Source organism: Cheilinus undulatus, linkage group 21, assembly GCF_018320785.1.
Source record: "Cheilinus undulatus linkage group 21, ASM1832078v1, whole genome shotgun sequence".
In the NCBI taxonomy this organism is placed as follows: domain Eukaryota; kingdom Metazoa; phylum Chordata; class Actinopteri; order Labriformes; family Labridae; genus Cheilinus; species Cheilinus undulatus.
Genome location: NC_054885.1, coordinates 15,004,164 through 15,022,949, shown reverse-complemented (window position 1 = coordinate 15,022,949; position 18,786 = coordinate 15,004,164). Strand labels below are relative to the sequence as shown.

The window sequence follows — 18,786 nt, the reverse complement described above, 5'->3', positions numbered from 1 at the left end:
CTGATATTCATGATAGACGAGTGGTTGTTAGGCCATGCTTACAAAGACTGACTTCTTAAAGAGGTGGAAATGGCCTTCCCTAGGTTCTGTGTTCACTCTGTCCTATATGCTTGTGGGTGTCTCAGGCACCATCTAGTGGACTAACAGAGAAATTATAGCTCTTAACATGTCCAGACAAAGTCAGAATTTGGGTGGTTGTAAGGGCATGCCAGTGCTGTGCATTATATTAAACATAAACATGTGATGGCAGAAACTTTAATAAAGAAAGGTTACATCTACTTTATCTGTATTAATCAAGGACCTTTTGTTGTGTTACTATCTCAAACCATGTAAAAATGATACATATAATGTGACTTATAACACATAACACATGGATGTTGTTTTCTTTTCATATAAGACTATCAAATGTTTAGAAAATTGTTTTTTTTTCATGTTGGTGTGACTCAGCTCAGTCTTTCATAATAGTGATGGACCATTCATAAACAAGCCGGCTCTTTGAACTGACTCTTTAATGTGAACAATAAGATCCGGATCCAGTTTGAGAGACATTTACATCATTGTATTCATCATTGTAAAAATATTAATATTTTTTATCAATCTAAAAAAATTGAGCATAGTTCAGGTCAGATATGGGAGCATGTTTGCTCAGCAAGTCCCCTTGGTCCTGCACTGCTATGGCCTCCTGACGACCATGCCAGGCCCATGCCTCATCTCTCCGGCTATCTTCCCAGCAGACACCTCCATGACACATGTGATCCCCCCTAGAGGGGTAAAATACAAGCACAAATATCCTAATCAGGAGAATCAGAATCAGCTTTAGTGGCAAAGTATGCTTACACAACAAGGAATTCTACTCAGGTTAGCTTTGCTCTCAGCGTACAGTAATTAAAAATAAAAAAAACTGTAAAAAAGTATAAAAAGATTAAGATTTAAATACATACAAGCTCTGGTTAGATATTATTTCTAGTATATACAAGTCTGTGTGCATTGATAGTATTTTTTGCTAGATGTGCAAGCGGTACAAGGATGCAGCCTAGATATGATCAGAGTATAAAACATGCAAGGTAAGATAGCTGATTAGTGCAAATGTACATATGAGCAGAGGCATTTTACCACAGAGAGCCTTCTTACAGTATTTAAGTTACAGTGAATAGATTACTTACTTGATGCATCAATCATATGTTATGATATTGCTAAATTAAGCCAAACCAGTACACAAATGAAAAGCCATTTGGGAGCCAAAAGAGCCAGCTCTTCTTGCTGAGCTGAGCCAAATGATTCGGATCACTCAAAGATCCTGAATTCTCACCACTACTTCATAAGTCACATACTGTAAACCACGTGACTGCTGTTTTTTTCCCTCTTCCGGGATCCAGACGCAGCAGTAACGCCCCCTCCAATTAGTGTCCAGCTGTCGTTGTGTTTGTCCTCGATTATCTACAGAAGTTTCCACGGGGAAACCACCGTCAGTGTGTGTCAGGACTCCTCTGAGCCGCCTGCATTCCGCATCCTGCTGCTTAGCCCTGTAGGACGAGGTAAGAACCCCGGAAGTGGCTTTTCATTCCTCTTTGCAGCACAGAGAACCTCGTTATAAAATCTTCACTTTATAGCTTTCCTAAAATTTGCAAACTTGTGCGCATGCTTGAAAAAAATGTCCAGATGATATATAAAAGTGTCGAAGCTAACGTTGAAATCGGCATGCTTCTGAATCACCGGGCAGGACTTCATTAAGAGAAATTACTACTTTTAACATCTGATAGTTTTTTCAGTAACAGCAAAAAACCTGGCAATGAACAGTGATTGGAATCAGCGCAGAGAGGCGGTGTCTTAACTTGTAGGGAAGCCATTTCTGGAGCTTGTACCACCACATATTTATGTAACTCATGCCGAATTGAACAAAGCTCTCTGTAATTTGGAAAAATGCTCAAAATAATAGTGTCCAAGTGTGATCACATAATGCCATTTTAGGAAAGGATTAACGGGATCTTTGGTGAATGGTTCTACACACATGAAAAAGAAGTTGGCAGGACAACCAGGAAGTTGTCCCACGCAATAATTAGATTTTCTTTATGAGCAGCGGGCCCATCTATTGTGCTTTGTTATGCTTTATGATTAACTACACTGTGACAGAAGGGAGAACAGAGCCATTTTGTTGTCAGCAGTGCAGATTCATGTACTTTACACAGAACTGAAGCAGTAAAGGCACCTCCCATCTTCCCTGTTTTTGTGAAGTACTGCCTTGTTCACCACCTGACTGAAATGTGACTCTGTACATCTCATTGTTACTTGATTCATAATCAATATCACAGCTGGCAAAGTCCCACAAATGAACAACATGAGCAGATTACAGTGATTTCAAGTAGTGACAGAGCTGAATCTGCTCCTTTTAAATGATGGGACAAGATGGTACAGGTATTTCCTGTTTAAGAGTTATAAACAATAACCATTGACTTCCTAACCAGCACTACCTACCGCAGTCATTTGAGTCAAGTTTAACTGGTTTCTCTTTATGCAGCAGTACTGTTTGTTTGTTTTAATTGGGAAAAGATGTTGGTTCTGACCCAGTGTTGCAGATCAAATATCCTGTATGTTTTTGTTGTAAGCAGCATTGGATATAAGATTGATACTCTGCCAGAAAATACGAGACCATGTGTGCTGCAATCTGTATTTGATGTGGGAAAAGTTGGTCTGAATAATGAATCAGAGTTATAGTGAAAGTAAATTCTGTCAGACAAATTTAGAGTATTTTACAGGTCTGGCTTCTCTTTTTTCAAGAAACTTTTCAAGAAAACATTCATTGAGTACATTTCACAAACTTTTCTTTATTCTGCTACACTGTCCACTGATGCTCAGTCCTAAAGTACAGAGATGAAGCTCATAGTTCAACCATGAGTCAGAAAAAAACTACAAGAAATATGTTTATATGACAGGGGATTTGGCTGCATGTACATTAAACTCATGTCAGACTCGACAAACTGGACAACCTGAAAGAAATCTTGTTTTTTAAAATGTCTTCAGCTTATGTGAACAAACTGAATGTCAGAGAGTGAAGTTCAGGTATGCACATGGACACACCTTCAACACAGAAACCACACACATGACAAAGTGTACACACAATGATCGATGCTCCTCTGCTCAGAGTCTTAAGAGTGCCTACTTGTAAAAGCAGCAGCTTTGAATAAACATTTGCATTCAGTTTAGTGAAACAAAAAACACGAAGACATGACAAACCAGTACAATTACTCATAGTGGGAACTTCTTTTGGTGGCACTACTAGTACTCTTTGACTTCTCAGAGGGAAATGTTTTACTTGATGCATCTTTTTCTGACATTTATTAGTGCTTTTTTAGAACCACAGGCCATCTTTTTATCTGCTTTGGACTACTGTAAGGTGAATTTGTCTATAAAAACACCTCTGCATCCACACCTAAACCAGTGGATCCCAGTCATCACTAAACCCTACAAATAGACATGCACCGTTTGTAAACATTAGGGTTGATGGCAAATGATGTTTGAATAAGTAGACGGCTAATATTAATACCACTGTTTTTTCATGACTTTTTTTTGGTGTAACGCTCTCACAATGCCAAAAATTTTTTCTCACCATAAAACAGATTGGAGTTTGTCCAACATGTTTCATCTTCTACTCAATAAAAAAATGCTCCTCTGAGTCAGCCGTCAGGTATGCTGAATGCCAGTCTTAAATCAATATGACACAACAGATGAACATCTGCTATTGACATCAATATGCCTTTTACGCTTATTTGCTGATGGCTAAGGACCATCAGAAGAATTAATATTGGCTGACACCAATATCAAACTAATGCAGCTGTGCATACCTACCTGGAAAAATACAGATCTTTATTTGGCTCTCCAACCTATATTTTATAAAATTCTTGAAATGAGCATAAACTTTTCTGTCCGTTACAAAAAATTTAAGAAATACTACGTTATAATTATTTTCAGTTATCTAATATGGTTTGCTTGAGTTTAGGTTTGTTAAACTCTCGTTCCTCAAGCTATAAATATGCAATTTCTCACAGTTAAGGCCCAAAAGTATGAAACTAGAACTACAAATAAACTCTACATAGGAAGTAGTTTGAAATAAGAGAACCCTCATATAGGAAGATGGGGTTATTTGGTGACCTCTGAAATGGGCAACCTGGGTTTGAACTCAGCATGTGGCTCCTTTCTCGCGTGTAATTCCCCTCTCTCTTTTCCCCATGAATGACTCTGGTAACTCTTGTATGTATCAAAAAAGGCATAAAGTAGTACCTGCAGACATTATACATAAACCGAACGAAAAGATTGCCCATAGCTACAAAAACACAAGTGACGGCGAATAAGAAGTGAGCATGCTAAAGAGAGTGTGGTTTTGCATTACTTCATACTTCGTAACATTATTGTCATTTGTATCAAATGATATTCTTTACTTTTACGCTTTCCTTTGCATTCACAGTAATGGATTCCTAAATTCTTTTGATAGTTTGTATTAATTAGCAGCATTGTGGTAATAACTATTGCTTTAAATCTGTACAAAAGTACAAATGCTTTTGAATTTAAAAAAAAGAAGCTTCTGCCATAATATTCAGTGAGCTTTTGTAGTTTGTCCATGCTAGGCTGTAGAAGTACTTGGTTGAACTTGAAGCTATCCTGTTTTAATGCTGACTTAGATTTGCTACTCAAGTTTGATTGTGAAGTTGCAACTTTAACTTGCAACTGAAGTAATTCTACTTTATTGTCTTATGCCTTTTATTTTAAATCAAGACTCAAGTTTTTCTTCCACTACTGACAGGATAAAACTGAACCAAAGGCTCCTAAGCCTCAAAATGCATTAAGCTCCTCTTCTGTGCTAGTGAGTGTTTTCATTTTATTGTTGCCTTATTCTTCCAGTCATTTGCATCTCTATTGTCTATCTGCAGCATTTACTTCCCATCATGTCTAAGAAAAGTGGAAAAGGGCCGGAGTTTGAGGGGCCAGTGGATTCGTCAATCATCCGCATCCCACCTCATCACTATATCCATGTACTGGACCAAAACACCAACATCGCCCGGGTGGAGATCGGACCTCTCACCTACATCCGCCAGGACAATGAGAGGTCAGAAACAACAGAATATCATAAACTAGAAAAATCCTATTAGTCATATGAGCTTTATTTTATGTTAAAATGATCAACTTTGTGGACACCCACATTGTCTTTTATTCATTTTTGTGAAGAGGCTTTCTGTTGTTTGGTTTAGATAAGTTAGGTAAAGAGCCTGTGCAAGAAACAGTGTGGGGCTAGTGTGTTTCAGTCAAAGGATGTGCTATGTGGTTAGTTTATGGACATAAATGTTGGAAGAAATCATTTGACAATTTGAAAGAAATAAATTTTTGTGGGGCTGAAATGTTTGTAATATAAATCCAGTCTCAAATGAAAATGTTGTGAGCCTAGCTCTGGACAAAAGGACTGTAAGCAGAGTAAAAGGGCTAATGGCTCACAAAGTACCACAGAATTAACCTATAAAATGATACATAACTGATACTGGTTGCAAAAGTAGACAATGCTAATATAAAAAGTATGAACAAGGTGGACTTTAAGTGGCATTAACTTCATTTGCAAAAGTAAGGCGAAGAAAATAGAAGATGTTTTGGTCTCTAAAACCACATATTTGATGGGTCCCTTTTTTGTCTTTAACTACAGTCCACAGTTCTAGAGATATTACCCTCGTCTCATTTTAAACACAAGGGGGAAACCTTGAACCCTGTTTCCTATGAGGATGAATACCCACAACTGCAACACCATTTTTACCTAATTCTCGGCTTTAGAATCTAAGTGCTTCTAGGGATACGAGAGAGAGACCTCTGATCTTTAATCTCATAGTGTATCAGGAGCAGTCATGCTCTCAACCAGAACATGCTGATGAAACTATTCATCAATTCTGTTTGTAAAAGGAAGCTCCTGATCAGATTTTCTGACTCTTTGTGTCACATGAGTAAACTGGATTAGATCAGTGTGTTATCACTGTTGCCAAGCTCTTTGATATCTCCCTGACTACAGAAACACAATGCGCACAAACATCAGAGACTTTGATCAGGATCCTTTATCAAAGTAGGTCAAAGCAGCTGGAGTTTATGGATTTACCTTAACTGCCACTCTCTGCCCATGCAGTGATTTTATCTGCACACTAGCAGATAAATGTTTGCCAAAGCAGTTTTTAAATGCAACACTTTAATTAATAATACAAGTATTGATTTCACTATTGATTTTTTTAGATGCAGCTACTATAGTCACTGATTCTACTCTGCCTCAAAATACACAGTAACTTCACTTTGCTCCTAGATACACGGTTAGTAACCTAATTTTAGAATGCGTTATAAAATGTAATAGCAGGTATAGCGCATGGATGTCTTGTTATATTACTGTAGGATGCATTTGGTTTATTTAAAAGCTGTTTCAATGAGCTGATGAAATGTCAGAAATACAAATCACTCTAGATTGACAAACTCTTTGGACAGTTTTAAATAAACTGAACTGGAACACTTTTAAAACCACAAAAACACCTGTTAGCTGTTAAATTTGAAATAACCATTCAAAAGAATTGTAGAAGTGTGTTGAAAAGGTCCTTAGTGTTAAAATGCTAGCTTGGTAGAGTATATTATAGTTTCAGACATAGTTAGATTGTGTTTGATTCTGAAAATATTTTTCAGTAAACAGCTGGTTACACTAGCTTTTCATAAAGTCAGGAAGCTGGGGGAAGAAGCTAAATGAGCTGGACTGAGAAAATAGATCTCTTAAGCCCATATGTAGGAGTGCAGATCATTTTTTGTTATTGTAAGCTTAAACAGACATGTTTTAGAAGCTTTTGGTGTGCTAGTTCATTGTTACCGCCCGCTGCTGGTATCTTCTTGCCTCACTAGCTTCTGTGGAAAAGTGCAGGTAAAACTGAAAAGATATTACTAATCCCCTTTTCCCTTTGATGTGCCAATATTTTTTATGTTTGCATTCATCAGTGACTAGCTGCTGTAGGCGTTTTCTCTGTTTTTTTAGGGTAAAATAAACCAGGCTTTCACATGAGGGTTGTTTTCTTTCTCTGCTCTTCTTCAGAGTCCTCTTCCCACCAGTTCGGATGATCATGGTGCCACCACGCCACTACTGCGTGGTCATCAACCCCGTCGCCCGCGATGAGGAAAATCAAGTCCTTTTTGATCAGTCGGGTCAGGCTAAGCTCCGCCATGCAGACCTGGAGATTCGCCTGACCCAGGAACCGTTCCCTCTCTACCCCGGGGAGGAGGTCCAGCAGGTCAGAGCCCAAATCCCAGTGAGCTTTTCTAACCACAAAAATGTCCATCCGGAGGAGATGAGGTCTTGAATGATTACCAATTTTAAATAAGTTATCAGAATAATGGACATGATCATCCTTTTTTAATTTAGCTGCTTGTACAGTTTGTTTTACACACAGACTTAGAAGCAATCAATAAACTCGAAATCTGAACCAAAGAAAATCCAACATCCAAATGTTTTTCATTTAGATAAAAAATCTCTGGTGATTTCTCAGTTTCTTTCCAAGGTCAAAATAATAAGAAATCGACCTCTTTTCATGGGAAAATTGTCTTTGTTAATTCATTCAAATAAAATTCTTAAAACTATACCATCAAGGTGGCCTTTAATTTTCCTTTGCATTAATGAAACAGCATTAATGAAATGCTTGCATACATGGGCATTCTTAAATTCCATCAAAATAAGATTTTTTTGTATCACTTTTTACCTTTTTGTGTGTATTATACACCAACCAAATAATATGTTTACAGTTTATTAAAGATTTTTTTCTCTGTGTTTGAAAACATGTCAAATGATATGTGTTTGTGCCTCAGGACGTGACTCCGCTACAAATCGTGTACCCGGACACGGCGCTGCGTCTTCAGGCTCTGCTGGACTTCGAGGTTGAAGGAGGAGAGAAGAGAGTTGCTGGAGATGAGTGGCTGTTTGAAGGACCAGGTATGTTTTCACTGAGCATTACATACTCTCTCTATATCAGATATCACTGGTAAAATATTCAATCTGTGAAACATTCAGAATTAATTTAATATATCAATAATATGATGAGGATTGCATCACAGCTACTAACTGCATAAGCCCATTTTTAGTTGGTTATTTCACTCTTGTACATGTTGTTGCACTCTGTTTTTAATGTTGTCATTCACAATAATTTATTCTGATCAAGTTGCTTTCCTTCATTAAAGTTCAGGAACTTATTTTAAATAACAGCCACGTTAACCCTCAAGCTATCTATGCTGTTTTTTGCAGCAGAGAAAAATGGTTCAGGAAATTTGGCGATTTCGAGTTTCCGTGTGAATCTGTGCTCAACAAGTGCCTTCTTCTTTGTGTAAATAGATCTTCTGGTACATTTCTGACTCATGTGGTGTGTTTTTTGCTGCAGGGACGTACATCCCAAGGAAGGAGGTGGCTGTGCTGGAGACGATCAAGGCCACAGTGATCAGAGAGAACCAGGCCATCAGACTGAGAGCTCGCAAGGAGGGAGTGGACAGAGGCGGAGTCCGCAGGGTCACAGGTAACACAGTATAGACTTTGAAGGAACAATATGCCGAGGTTTTGCATTGAAATGTCAGCATAATAAAAAATGACCACTCCTGTCTTTGCTACATGCATTTTATTTTTGTGTACTTGTTAGTGTGAAAGCTAGGACAGCAAACCTGATAACTGACCAGAGATGGGCAGAGCTGTGCAGAACCTCTCTACTTATCATTTTTGTTATTGTTTTGATTGAGAGCCCCGTGGTGGCAGAATTTACATACAAGTTAGAAAATGGTTGAATTCATGAACATGTCAATGTTAGCATACTGAACTGTGTGTTTGGTTTCAGGTGAGGAGTGGCTGGTCAGTAAGGTGGGAGCTTACCTGCCAGGTGCTCATGAGGAAGTCATCGACATTGTGAATGCTTTCATTCTGACCGACAAGGTGACTTTTTCTTTCGAATGGGGCTGTTTGTTGTTTACCAAAAATTCAAACTGCAGTCACTCCAAGAATTAGTCTAGAGTTCATAACTGAATTTATAGGAGAGCTATGGTGATATTCAGTGAGGATATATTTACACGCTTCACTAGTCCTTTGTCATTACTTTTAGAAAGCGCTCCATGTTCGTGCTCTGCGTCCCTTCAAAGATGCCGGAGGTCGGGACCGTCGTACAGGAGAGGAGTGGCTCGTCACCATGGCTGACAGGGAAGCTCACATCCCCTCTGTGGCAGAGGAAGTGGTAGGGGTGGTGAATGTGACCACTCTGAGCAGCAGGCAGTACTGTGTGGTCCTGGATCCAGTGGGAACTGATGGGAAACCTCAGCTGGGACAGAAGAGGGTGGTGAAGGTAAACTACCTCATCACTGCTGCTATTTTGACACCATTTTTAAATTACATTCAGCTTTTTGATTAGGTGTTTTCATATTTACACGGTCTGGGTGACTTTTCTTTATAAACTGAATGAAAAACACATACGTTTGTTTTTTACAGATAGTAGAAAAATCTCAAAGTGGGTAAAGATATGAAGTTAGAAAATATTTTGTTTTTTTCCTTTTGGTTATTTTTAAGATCATCTAGTCTTGTTTAAAGTAGAACTTGATGAATTTAACTCAAATAACTAACTTTTGAGACGTTGTTGACTAATCTCTTTATTAATCTGCATAAATCATGATGGTGTTTCTCCAAAAGTCATATCATGCTGTTTTAAGTAATTAGTTTACTTGGTGTATATACTTTGATCGGCTATGCAAATTTTAGTAAAGTGCTCTTGAATCTGATAACTTTATTTCCCTTTGGACTTGTTTCTCTTTGTCAGGGGGAGCGTTCATTTTTCCTACAGCCAGGTGAGCACCTTGAAAATGGCATCCAGGATGTCTATGTGCTGTCAGAGGAAGAGGGTCTGGTGCTCCGAGCTGTGGAGGCGTTCAATGACACTGAGCAGGTGAGGAGAAACTACTGGTGATTCATGCAAATAACGTTGTCTTCCAGGAGAAGGGTTATTTCCTCTTGCTGTGCTACTGTATTTTACATACCTCTCTCTAACTGGATCACCTCACCCTCTGATCTATATTCATCTGAACTTATTTATTTATGCTGGTGCACAGTCTTGAACCAAAATGGCAGAAAAAGACATCTTTACTGTATCAAACAAAACTGCTTTTTTCTTGGCTACATGTGTTTGCACCAAAAACCTTTCCTTGGCAAAATGCAAGCTGATTTAATTTCAAAGGAACACTAGACTTCCTACCAGAAATGCCTGAGCTTAGCGTTAGTACTTAACTGCTCATTGAAAAGCATTCAGACTACTAATAAAACGGTGAACATTTAATGGTTTTTTAAAAATAAGTCAGAGCGAAGTTTCAGTAGTTTATGCATTACTTGAGCTTACTGTTCATCCGTTTATGCTCTGAACTATTTCTCCATAATTTAACCCAGCAACTTCTACCATTGTTCATTGTACTGTTCATCTATGACAAAAGTGAACTGTTTAATTTGTTAGCCCATCATTTCAACCCATAATCCTATAAATTAACAGTTTCAATTTGCAGCCTAAGCAATGCATAAACAGCTTAAACGATTAGCTTTAACGTGTTAGTTTGCTGTTCAAAAATTTATATAAGCTTCATGCAAAGACTTTATTATTCCTACCATTGTAGTTTTCACACACTCCAAAAATAATTACAGGCACAGGTTCTACTGGTCAGGATCACTCCACCACTGGGATAAGTATTCAAATCGGCATCACTGTTCAAGTATACTCTGGTGACACCAGCTGACTTGGTATACTTTCTGACGCACCAGATTTTCTTCATAAAGTTCATCTTTGTTTTTCGTGCCTGCCTGATATATTCAGCTCCTCTTTCTGAGGGAGTAACCAGAGTGTAGAGGAATGTTGGGAGGATCTGGGACAAGGCACTCTTTATTTGTACACTGGCGGCTATTTAAGCTGGTCTTTTGCAACTGGTTGATCTGAATACAAAGGCAAACTTCATCTTTTTACAGAGGTGTGTGAGAAAGAAAGATGACCTGTACGTTACTAGACAGACTGCTTTTAGACTGCTGTAGGTGTTCAACGCCCTGAATAAAGTGATAAGTCAGAGGTGTGTTTCTGCCATCTCTGGTTTGAAGATTAAAGTCCTTGACAGCTTGGGCCACTCCTTAAACCAATGATTGTTTTTTTTGGGTGTGTTCAGAGGTGAGCCCTGCTGCAGCTGAATATTATCACTCTTTTTCTTCTGAATGGAGTTTAGTGGGATGAATTCTCTGTGGTTGCTGGAGGCCTGGAGAGAAATGTTTAAATCTGACATACCAAAGTTGTGGATAATAACTTTAAAGTTGATCAGAGTGAGCAGATTCTTGCTTCTGCTCAAGTTGCAAAACCACACAAGCGGCTAAAGCTGTTTTTCACACCAGTAGTGCTGTTGAGTAAATTTTTTTAACAAGATATAAAACTCAGAGGACAAAGAATTGACTTGTACACAAAAATATTTGAGGATGGATGTCTTCAGTGCTGTGGTGCCATTAATGGGGTCAGCTATGGCATTTACAGCCAGTCTCAAGCTGCTGAGACTGCAGTTTTTTGCATTTCCTCACTGACTGCATTTCTCAGCACCAACTGTTGCAGCCTGTGTTGTCTTCCAGTTAAACTGGGTGGAGTTTTGTATGAATCCCAAACAAAAGCGTGAACTTAATGTTTGATGTATGAGCTGATTCTGCCCTTCACTGCACCATCTTCCCTTCCTTAGCTAACCCATTATACCCCTACTCTGCTCTCTTCTTCTTCTCCCCTTTATTTAATTTTAACACTTTTATTTACTGCATTCACCCCTTAAGTTTCCCTCCTCCATTTGGATTTCCGTTTACATCTCAGTGCCCATCTCCGATCCCCGCTCCTCCTCCTCCTCCTTCCCCTCCTCTTCCTCCCCCCCCTCCTCCTCCTCCTCCTTCTTCCCCTCCTCCCCCGCTCCAATGCATCGCCACGTTAACCCTTCTCTCCCTCCTCCACCTGTCTCTCCCCCGTTCTCTCTGCCAGCGAGATGAAGACGACGACGATGGAGATGAGGAGGAGGAGCGTCAGCAGGAGAGGGCGAAGCGCTCACGGAGGAGCGGTGTCCTCCGTCGCCCTGGAGACCGCTGGATGCTGCGGGGTCCCATTGAGTATGTCCCGCCTGCTGCTGTGGAGGTGGTGCTGAAAAGACAGGCTATCCCGCTGGACGAGAACGAGGGTATCTATGTGAGGGACATCAAAACTGGAAAGGTATGAGCTAAGGTGCAGTCACTTGGAATCCTAATGCCCAAAATGGATTGTTAATCCTTTATAATGATTGTTTGAACCACCATCAGCTCTTTACTGCTCTCGTGCTGCACATGCACAAGTATTGTTTGGTGCCAGACAATCTCCTAATGCATTTTTAAAGTCATTGGGATGCTCCCAATTAGGGGTGCACCGATTGCAATTTTCTGGCCGATCACCGATCTTTAAAAAGCCTGACCTCCTGATTCCGATTTTTGCCGATACCGATTTTTTTTATGACTGACAGCATACACCTTCAATGTTCCAATCTTATTTTATTGAATAACATTGAACAATACCCGTGAAACAATACAAACTTGTTGTTTTAACTGCACATGAGGTAGTTCTCTCAAATATAAATGAAAAGTTTAAAGCATTGCTGTCCATACTACTAACTAATGTCAGTTCTTTTAGTCTTTCATTTTTCACATTTTAGTAGGTAGAGGCATATGAAACTGATCTTATCCACCGATCTTATTTTACAAGGATTGGCCGATCGCCGATCTCCCAAAATTAAGGAAATTGAGGCCGATACCGATCTTGGCTGATCGATCGGTGCACCCCTACTCCCAATGTTCATCTCATCATAAGTGTGTCTTTTTCTCCTTCAGGTGCGAGCGGTGATCGGTCACACCTACATGCTGACCCAGGATGAGGAGCTGTGGCAAAAGGAGCTTCCACCAAACGTCGAGGCCCTGCTGGCTTCTCCTCTGGACCCCCTGGCTGACCGCTCAGACCGCACCAGAACCGGAGAAGCCAAAAAGAGGGACAAGACCAGAGTGGTTTCCTACAGGGTCCCCCACAATGCTGCCGTCCAGGTCTACGACTACAGAGAAAAGAAGGCCAGGTGGGGCTCTGTTTTCATGTCCTGATGGAGGCATGTTAAGATTGCGGGAGAGGGCTGACGTAGTTCTGTGATCTTGACTTTAGGGTGGTGTTTGGGCCTGAAATGGTGATGTTGGGACCTGATGAGCAGTTCACAGTGCTGTCACTGTCGGGAGACAAACCAAAGAGGGCCAATGTCATCAAAGCCATCTGCCTCCTGCTGGGGCCGGACTTCTGCACCGACATCATCACCATTGAGACGGCCGACCATGCCCGCCTGCAGCTGCAGCTCTCCTACAACTGGTGACTGAGACACATAAAACTCAGGCTTTGCTAAGTAAACTAAAAAAAAAAATCTGTAGCAATACGTTGGGACACATTAGAGTTCATCAACTAAATGTAGACTGAAACTTTGAAGAGTAAAATGACTTAAACTAAAAGGCATTTTAATCTAAAGACAAAGGGTAGTAGTTTTAAAAATAGCTGCCAAAAAGTGCACTGACTCAAGTTTGACGGGGTTTTAAACTTTTATGAAGCAAGCTAGGTGAACACAGACTACTAAGTAAAAGCAGACCGTACTCACGCTCAAGGAAACCAGTATCTAACGTTATAATACTTTTTTTTGATATATTTTACATTTGAAACAAATCTCAAAGCGTCGCTGACTAAACACAGGTGGAATATACACAATGCCATGTTTGAGCCCCACAATCTTGCTAAGTAATACATCGCTAAACATGGTCCTTTTTCCACTTCATCTTTTTCTCTTTAGGCACTTTGATATCAAGTCTCCTGCCAACCCTGCTGATGCAGCAGCTCTCTTCTCAGTTCCTGACTTTGTAGGAGACGCCTGTAAAGCCATTGCCTCACGCGTCAGAGGAGCTGTCGCCTCTGTGCAGTTTGATGACTTCCACAAGGTTTGTATTTCAATATTTCTTGTTTATTTTCTTCGGGTTTATATTTTAAAAGAAGCAATTGCTTTTCTTGTTGTAGTAGAAACATCAGCTTCACATAACAACATATCCACTTATGTAAATGATCTTTATGCACAATTTTAATCTAATTTTGTTTTTGTTTGCAGAACTCAAACAGGATCATCTGCTCTGCCGTGTTTGGCTTTGATGAAAAGCTCGCTGTTCGTCCCAGCCTTTGTTTCAACCAGAACAAGCTGGTGATCAGCAGTGTGGACATTCAGTCTGTGGAGCCGGTCGACCAGAGGACACGAGACGCCCTGCAGAAGAGCGTCCAGCTGGCCATTGAAATCACAACAAACTCCCAGGAGGCAGCCGCAAGGTAGGAAAAAAACACTGACAACTGTTGGTGATATTTGTCAGCAGCTTATATGCAAACAGAAGGAATCCTTTTCTGCCTTTTTTCATGACTTCCAGGTAATTATTTTGTCGTATAGAGCACCTGGTTGTTTTAGGACTCTCATCTATCAATAATATCTCCAAGTCATTTAATGTAGAGTCTAACAATTAATGAAATGTCTTGACAAACATAAGCCCAGCTGCCTTTTCTCTCTCAAAATTCTGTTTCTGGCTGATACTCTTTGCTGCTGTATCGTCTCAGGTTGTTCAGTTCTTTTATGTTTTTTTCCTTTGTCTGGCAATAAATGCACTTTATAAAAATCTCTTGACAAAAAATGGACTTAAGTTAATTCTTATGACTAACATCAAGTAGATGGACACATTTAGCCTTGCCTAGCACAAAAGGAAGTTTCAAATAAAAGAAGAAAGTCTGCCTACATCAGGAAATGAGGTTTTTCTTCTGTCTGTGTTCAGGCATGAAGCAGAGCGTTTGGAGCAGGAGGCTCGGGGTAAGCTGGAGAGACAGAGGATCACTGACCAGGCTGAGGCTGAGAGAGCCAGGAAGGAACTGCTGGAGCTGGAGGCACTCAGGTAACTACAGATGTAGTGGGTTACTGGTAAAACATTAGAATTACCTATAATCTTACACAGGCAACGTTCCTACTTATGGCAAGAAAAAGCATGATAAAATTATAGTTTATTTGCCTGACACATTAATTTTTTAACACTTAAACTTGTGTGTGTCTCAGTGCTGCTGTGGAGAGTACTGGAGCTGCCAAAGCAGAGGCTCAGTCTCGTGCAGAAGCAGCTCGTATTCAGGGAGAGGCAGCTGTCAACGAAGCCAAACTGAAGGCAGAAGCTCAGAGGATCGAGGCGGTATGACCTGATTTTCTGTTTCATGTGTCAAAATTTCAAAATTAAACTTCCGACACAGCAGGACGAAAATAGTTCTTTGTTACTGTACTTGTTTAAAAATAGCTACACCACTCTTTGAAAGATCTCAGACTCCTACTAAAACTTTAGTAAGATTATATAATTATAATCATGAATTTGCACAAACGAACACATATAGGACCCCAAAAATGGACCTTTTATTTAATCTCTGATGCCATTTTAGTCCAAACAGCATCCAGGGTTCAGGAGTGACATCTAAAAGATGATACTGTACTTGTTAACAAGTTGTATGTTTTTCTATGCTTGCAGGAGGCGGAGCTCCTACGGCTGGCAAAGGCTCGTGAGCAGGAGCTGAGCTACAAGCAGCAGATGGACAGTCTGGAGGTGGAGAAGCAGAAGAGCCTGGCTAAGATTGAGATCGAGCGCTTTGGTCAGATGGTGCAGAGTCTGGGCAGCGAAACGCTGAAGGAGATGGCCCGTGCTGGGCCTGAGCTGCAGGTACGTATGCCTACTAATATCTAGGGGTGGATTTACTCATGGCCCCACAATAGGATATCAACAATATATACAATTTTTTAAACACTGTAGCTGATTAAGCATTAGCCTTGCCCTCATCAGTTATCGCTGTCTCTGGGTAATGCTGAGTGAGGCGAGCACTCATGTTTGTCGTATTACAGCAGTATTTGATTTTTATGCAGCAGTCCTTAGAATCCCCATGCTTGCTTTTGTGATGCAGTTTGAGCCCTCCATCAGACATAAACTAACCTTCTGTTTCCTGTCTCCTTCAGGTGAAAATGCTGCAGGCTCTGGGGCTGAAGTCCACCCTCATCACGGATGGATCGTCCCCCATCAACCTGTTCACCACTGCTAATGGCCTGCTGGGGGCGCTGCCAGGACAGGGCCAGTAAAGAGGAGGAGAAAAAATAGGAAGAAGAGGGAAAAGATGTCCCAAAGTAAACCTCATCAGATTCTCTTTTTTTCTTAGACCAAGCCTGGATCTGACATTAAATCAAGACAATGTGCCTTTTTGCTGATTAAAGATGCGACTCATAGGTTTGTTAAATAATCCTATGAATACCCTCCAGATTACTGCCGCACAGTTCTGTAACAGAACTCAGCTGTGTGTCTTTGAAATGAAATACTTCCATGCAGAGATTTGCACTAAAACCTAAAACTGTCCCAAGAATGTAGTTCTCAGGCTGGAAACAAAAATAAAAATCAAGGGACTCTAAAAGTTTATCAGGATTATTTCAGGAAGTAAATGGATGTATTCCTTGGAAGACTTGTCCTTCCAGGCTGATATGAAAAACAACATTATGGACTGTTTACACCTCACAGGGATCTGAATGAATGCTTAAATTAATAATTAAGTTAGTTTTGCCTTTACAAAGTGACAGATTGTGTCATTGCACTTAAAATTTTCACATAATGCCCTGATTAAATGCAAAACTAATTCAAGACAGTCATGTTTGCATAGAGAATATAACAAGTTGGAAAAACAAAGGGAGTTTCATAAAGGCTTTAAAAGTTTCCCAATATCTTCTTGTATGATTATACTGTACCTTAAAATGGTAAAGAAAGTCAACAAGATAGCATTAACTTTCTACAATCAGGATTTTTTGCACATTTGAAACTTGCATTTCCATGCTAGAGTTTTTAAAATGTTTACCAAGGCTGATCTACGGCCATAGAAATGATAAATATTTCTAAAATTAGAAATAGAGAACAGCCAATACCACAGAACTCAAAATAAGCCCTTTAGTCCTTCATTCAGTAGAGATTTGAACATTAAACAAAGATAATGGAATACAAGATGTATAGCAGTTATGTCAAACCCCTAATAACGTGTATATACAGTAGAGTTTTAATTTGATTAAATGAACAAATTTAAAGACAAATTTATAAAGTTCCCAAACTGAGAAATTAATCACTTGTACACTCTGTAGACTTCTCTACTGTGCTCTCATTTCTGCTTCTTTGATTAAAAGTCAAAAGCAAGAAGCCTGTGGATATGTAACTACATCTCCCAAGATGCATTTCACTGATGGTCTGTCAATTATAGAGTTTTACATGTAAGTTGAAGATTTTAGACTCAGAATATGGGAAAGCTTATGGTTACTTACTGTCTTCTTTCTACTTCAATACAACTATGTTGCATACCTTGTTCTCCACTAACCAATACTGACAGTAAAAATGCAGTTTCTCAGAAAAAGACAGCCAAAGCATAAACCTTGAGGACGGTTTAGAAAAAAGAACTCTGAATGGGAATAAAACAGCTGCTTTATTGCTGTGGCACTTGACAATCTTCTTAATCTCACACTTTTGTCTGAATTTTAAAACTGAAAAAGAAGATTGAACTGTTACCAAATGAAATGCATCATGGGAGATGAATGAGACTCCTACCTCCTCAAGCTTTCGGAACACTGTGATGATATTTAACAATGCTTTTGCACTAATAAATATCAGCCTGCCCTCTCTCTGTTTATTATGCTGTTGATGTTGTTTGTGCTGCCCTCCTGTGGTTTGAAGTAGCCGACCCAAAATGCACCTCTTCCAGGATGACTTTTGCACTTTAAGCTCTTCAGAAGAAATGACAATCTGAGGTTTACTTTTGGACAAAAAACCAGCATGAAGCAAAGCAGTGGAATAAAAATGTGTACTGCAACAGAAGAAAAATTAATGTGCCTCCAAACAAGCTGAGTGTTTTTTTAGTCTTTTAGTCTGACAGCCAAAGATTTGTGTTTCTGCTTTGCACTGCATATACTGTAGAAGTGAACAGGTGATGCTGTTGTTTACATACCCTTTTCTGCGCAGTGGGGGTGTAATAAAAATGCAGTAGTTGAATTGCCTTTCTCTGCTGACCGAAGTGCTGTTGTTCCAACATGAAGAAACTGTACGATGCCATTAAAGTACTGCTGTGATGCTGCCTATGTCTCTGTCTCAGCTGAAGTTTGACTTAAACAAATAATCTCTGCTGCTTTTGTTACAGAAACAGGGGCCAGAATGACCAACAAGTACAAAAGTTTTACATTTCTTAAGCAGAAAGTTGTGAAACAAGCTGCAATACAATCCAATGCAACCTCAATTCCAAAAAAGCTGGGATGCTGTGTAAAATGTAAATGAAAACCAGTTGCAATGATTGGTAAATCTTCTAAACCAATGTTTAATTCACAATAGAATAGACAACATACCAGATGTTGAAACTGAGACATTTTACAATTTCATGACAAATATTGGTTCATTTAGAGTTTGATAGTAGCAACACATCTCAAAAAAAGTTCCCCTCTACTTTTAACAACAGTCTGTAAACATCTGAGAAGTGAGACAGTTGCTGTAGGTACAGGAGAGGAATGTTGTCCCATTCTTGTTTTAAGTAGGATTTCAGCTGCTCAACAGTCCTGTTTCTTCTTTGCCATGTTTTTTTATGGTTTACCAAATGTTTATATTGG

The 18,786-nt window shown here is 39.6% G+C and overlaps 1 protein-coding gene across 1 annotated transcript; it reads left to right on the top strand.

The window, feature by feature from the left end:
* Positions 1 to 1,371: 1,371 nt before the first annotated feature.
* On the top strand, positions 1,372 to 18,263 carry LOC121503335 (major vault protein). Its single transcript, XM_041777675.1, has 17 exons — positions 1,372 to 1,535; positions 4,923 to 5,098; positions 7,088 to 7,283; positions 7,855 to 7,978; positions 8,421 to 8,552; positions 8,865 to 8,959; positions 9,126 to 9,362; positions 9,831 to 9,956; positions 12,048 to 12,272; positions 12,920 to 13,155; positions 13,239 to 13,436; positions 13,906 to 14,050; positions 14,215 to 14,426; positions 14,918 to 15,034; positions 15,193 to 15,319; positions 15,647 to 15,835; positions 16,126 to 18,263. The coding sequence occupies exons 2-17, from the start codon at positions 4,938 to 4,940 to the stop codon at positions 16,243 to 16,245; spliced, it is 2,640 nt and encodes an 879-aa protein (XP_041633609.1). The 5' UTR covers positions 1,372 to 1,535; positions 4,923 to 4,937; the 3' UTR covers positions 16,246 to 18,263.
* Positions 18,264 to 18,786: the final 523 nt, after the last annotated feature.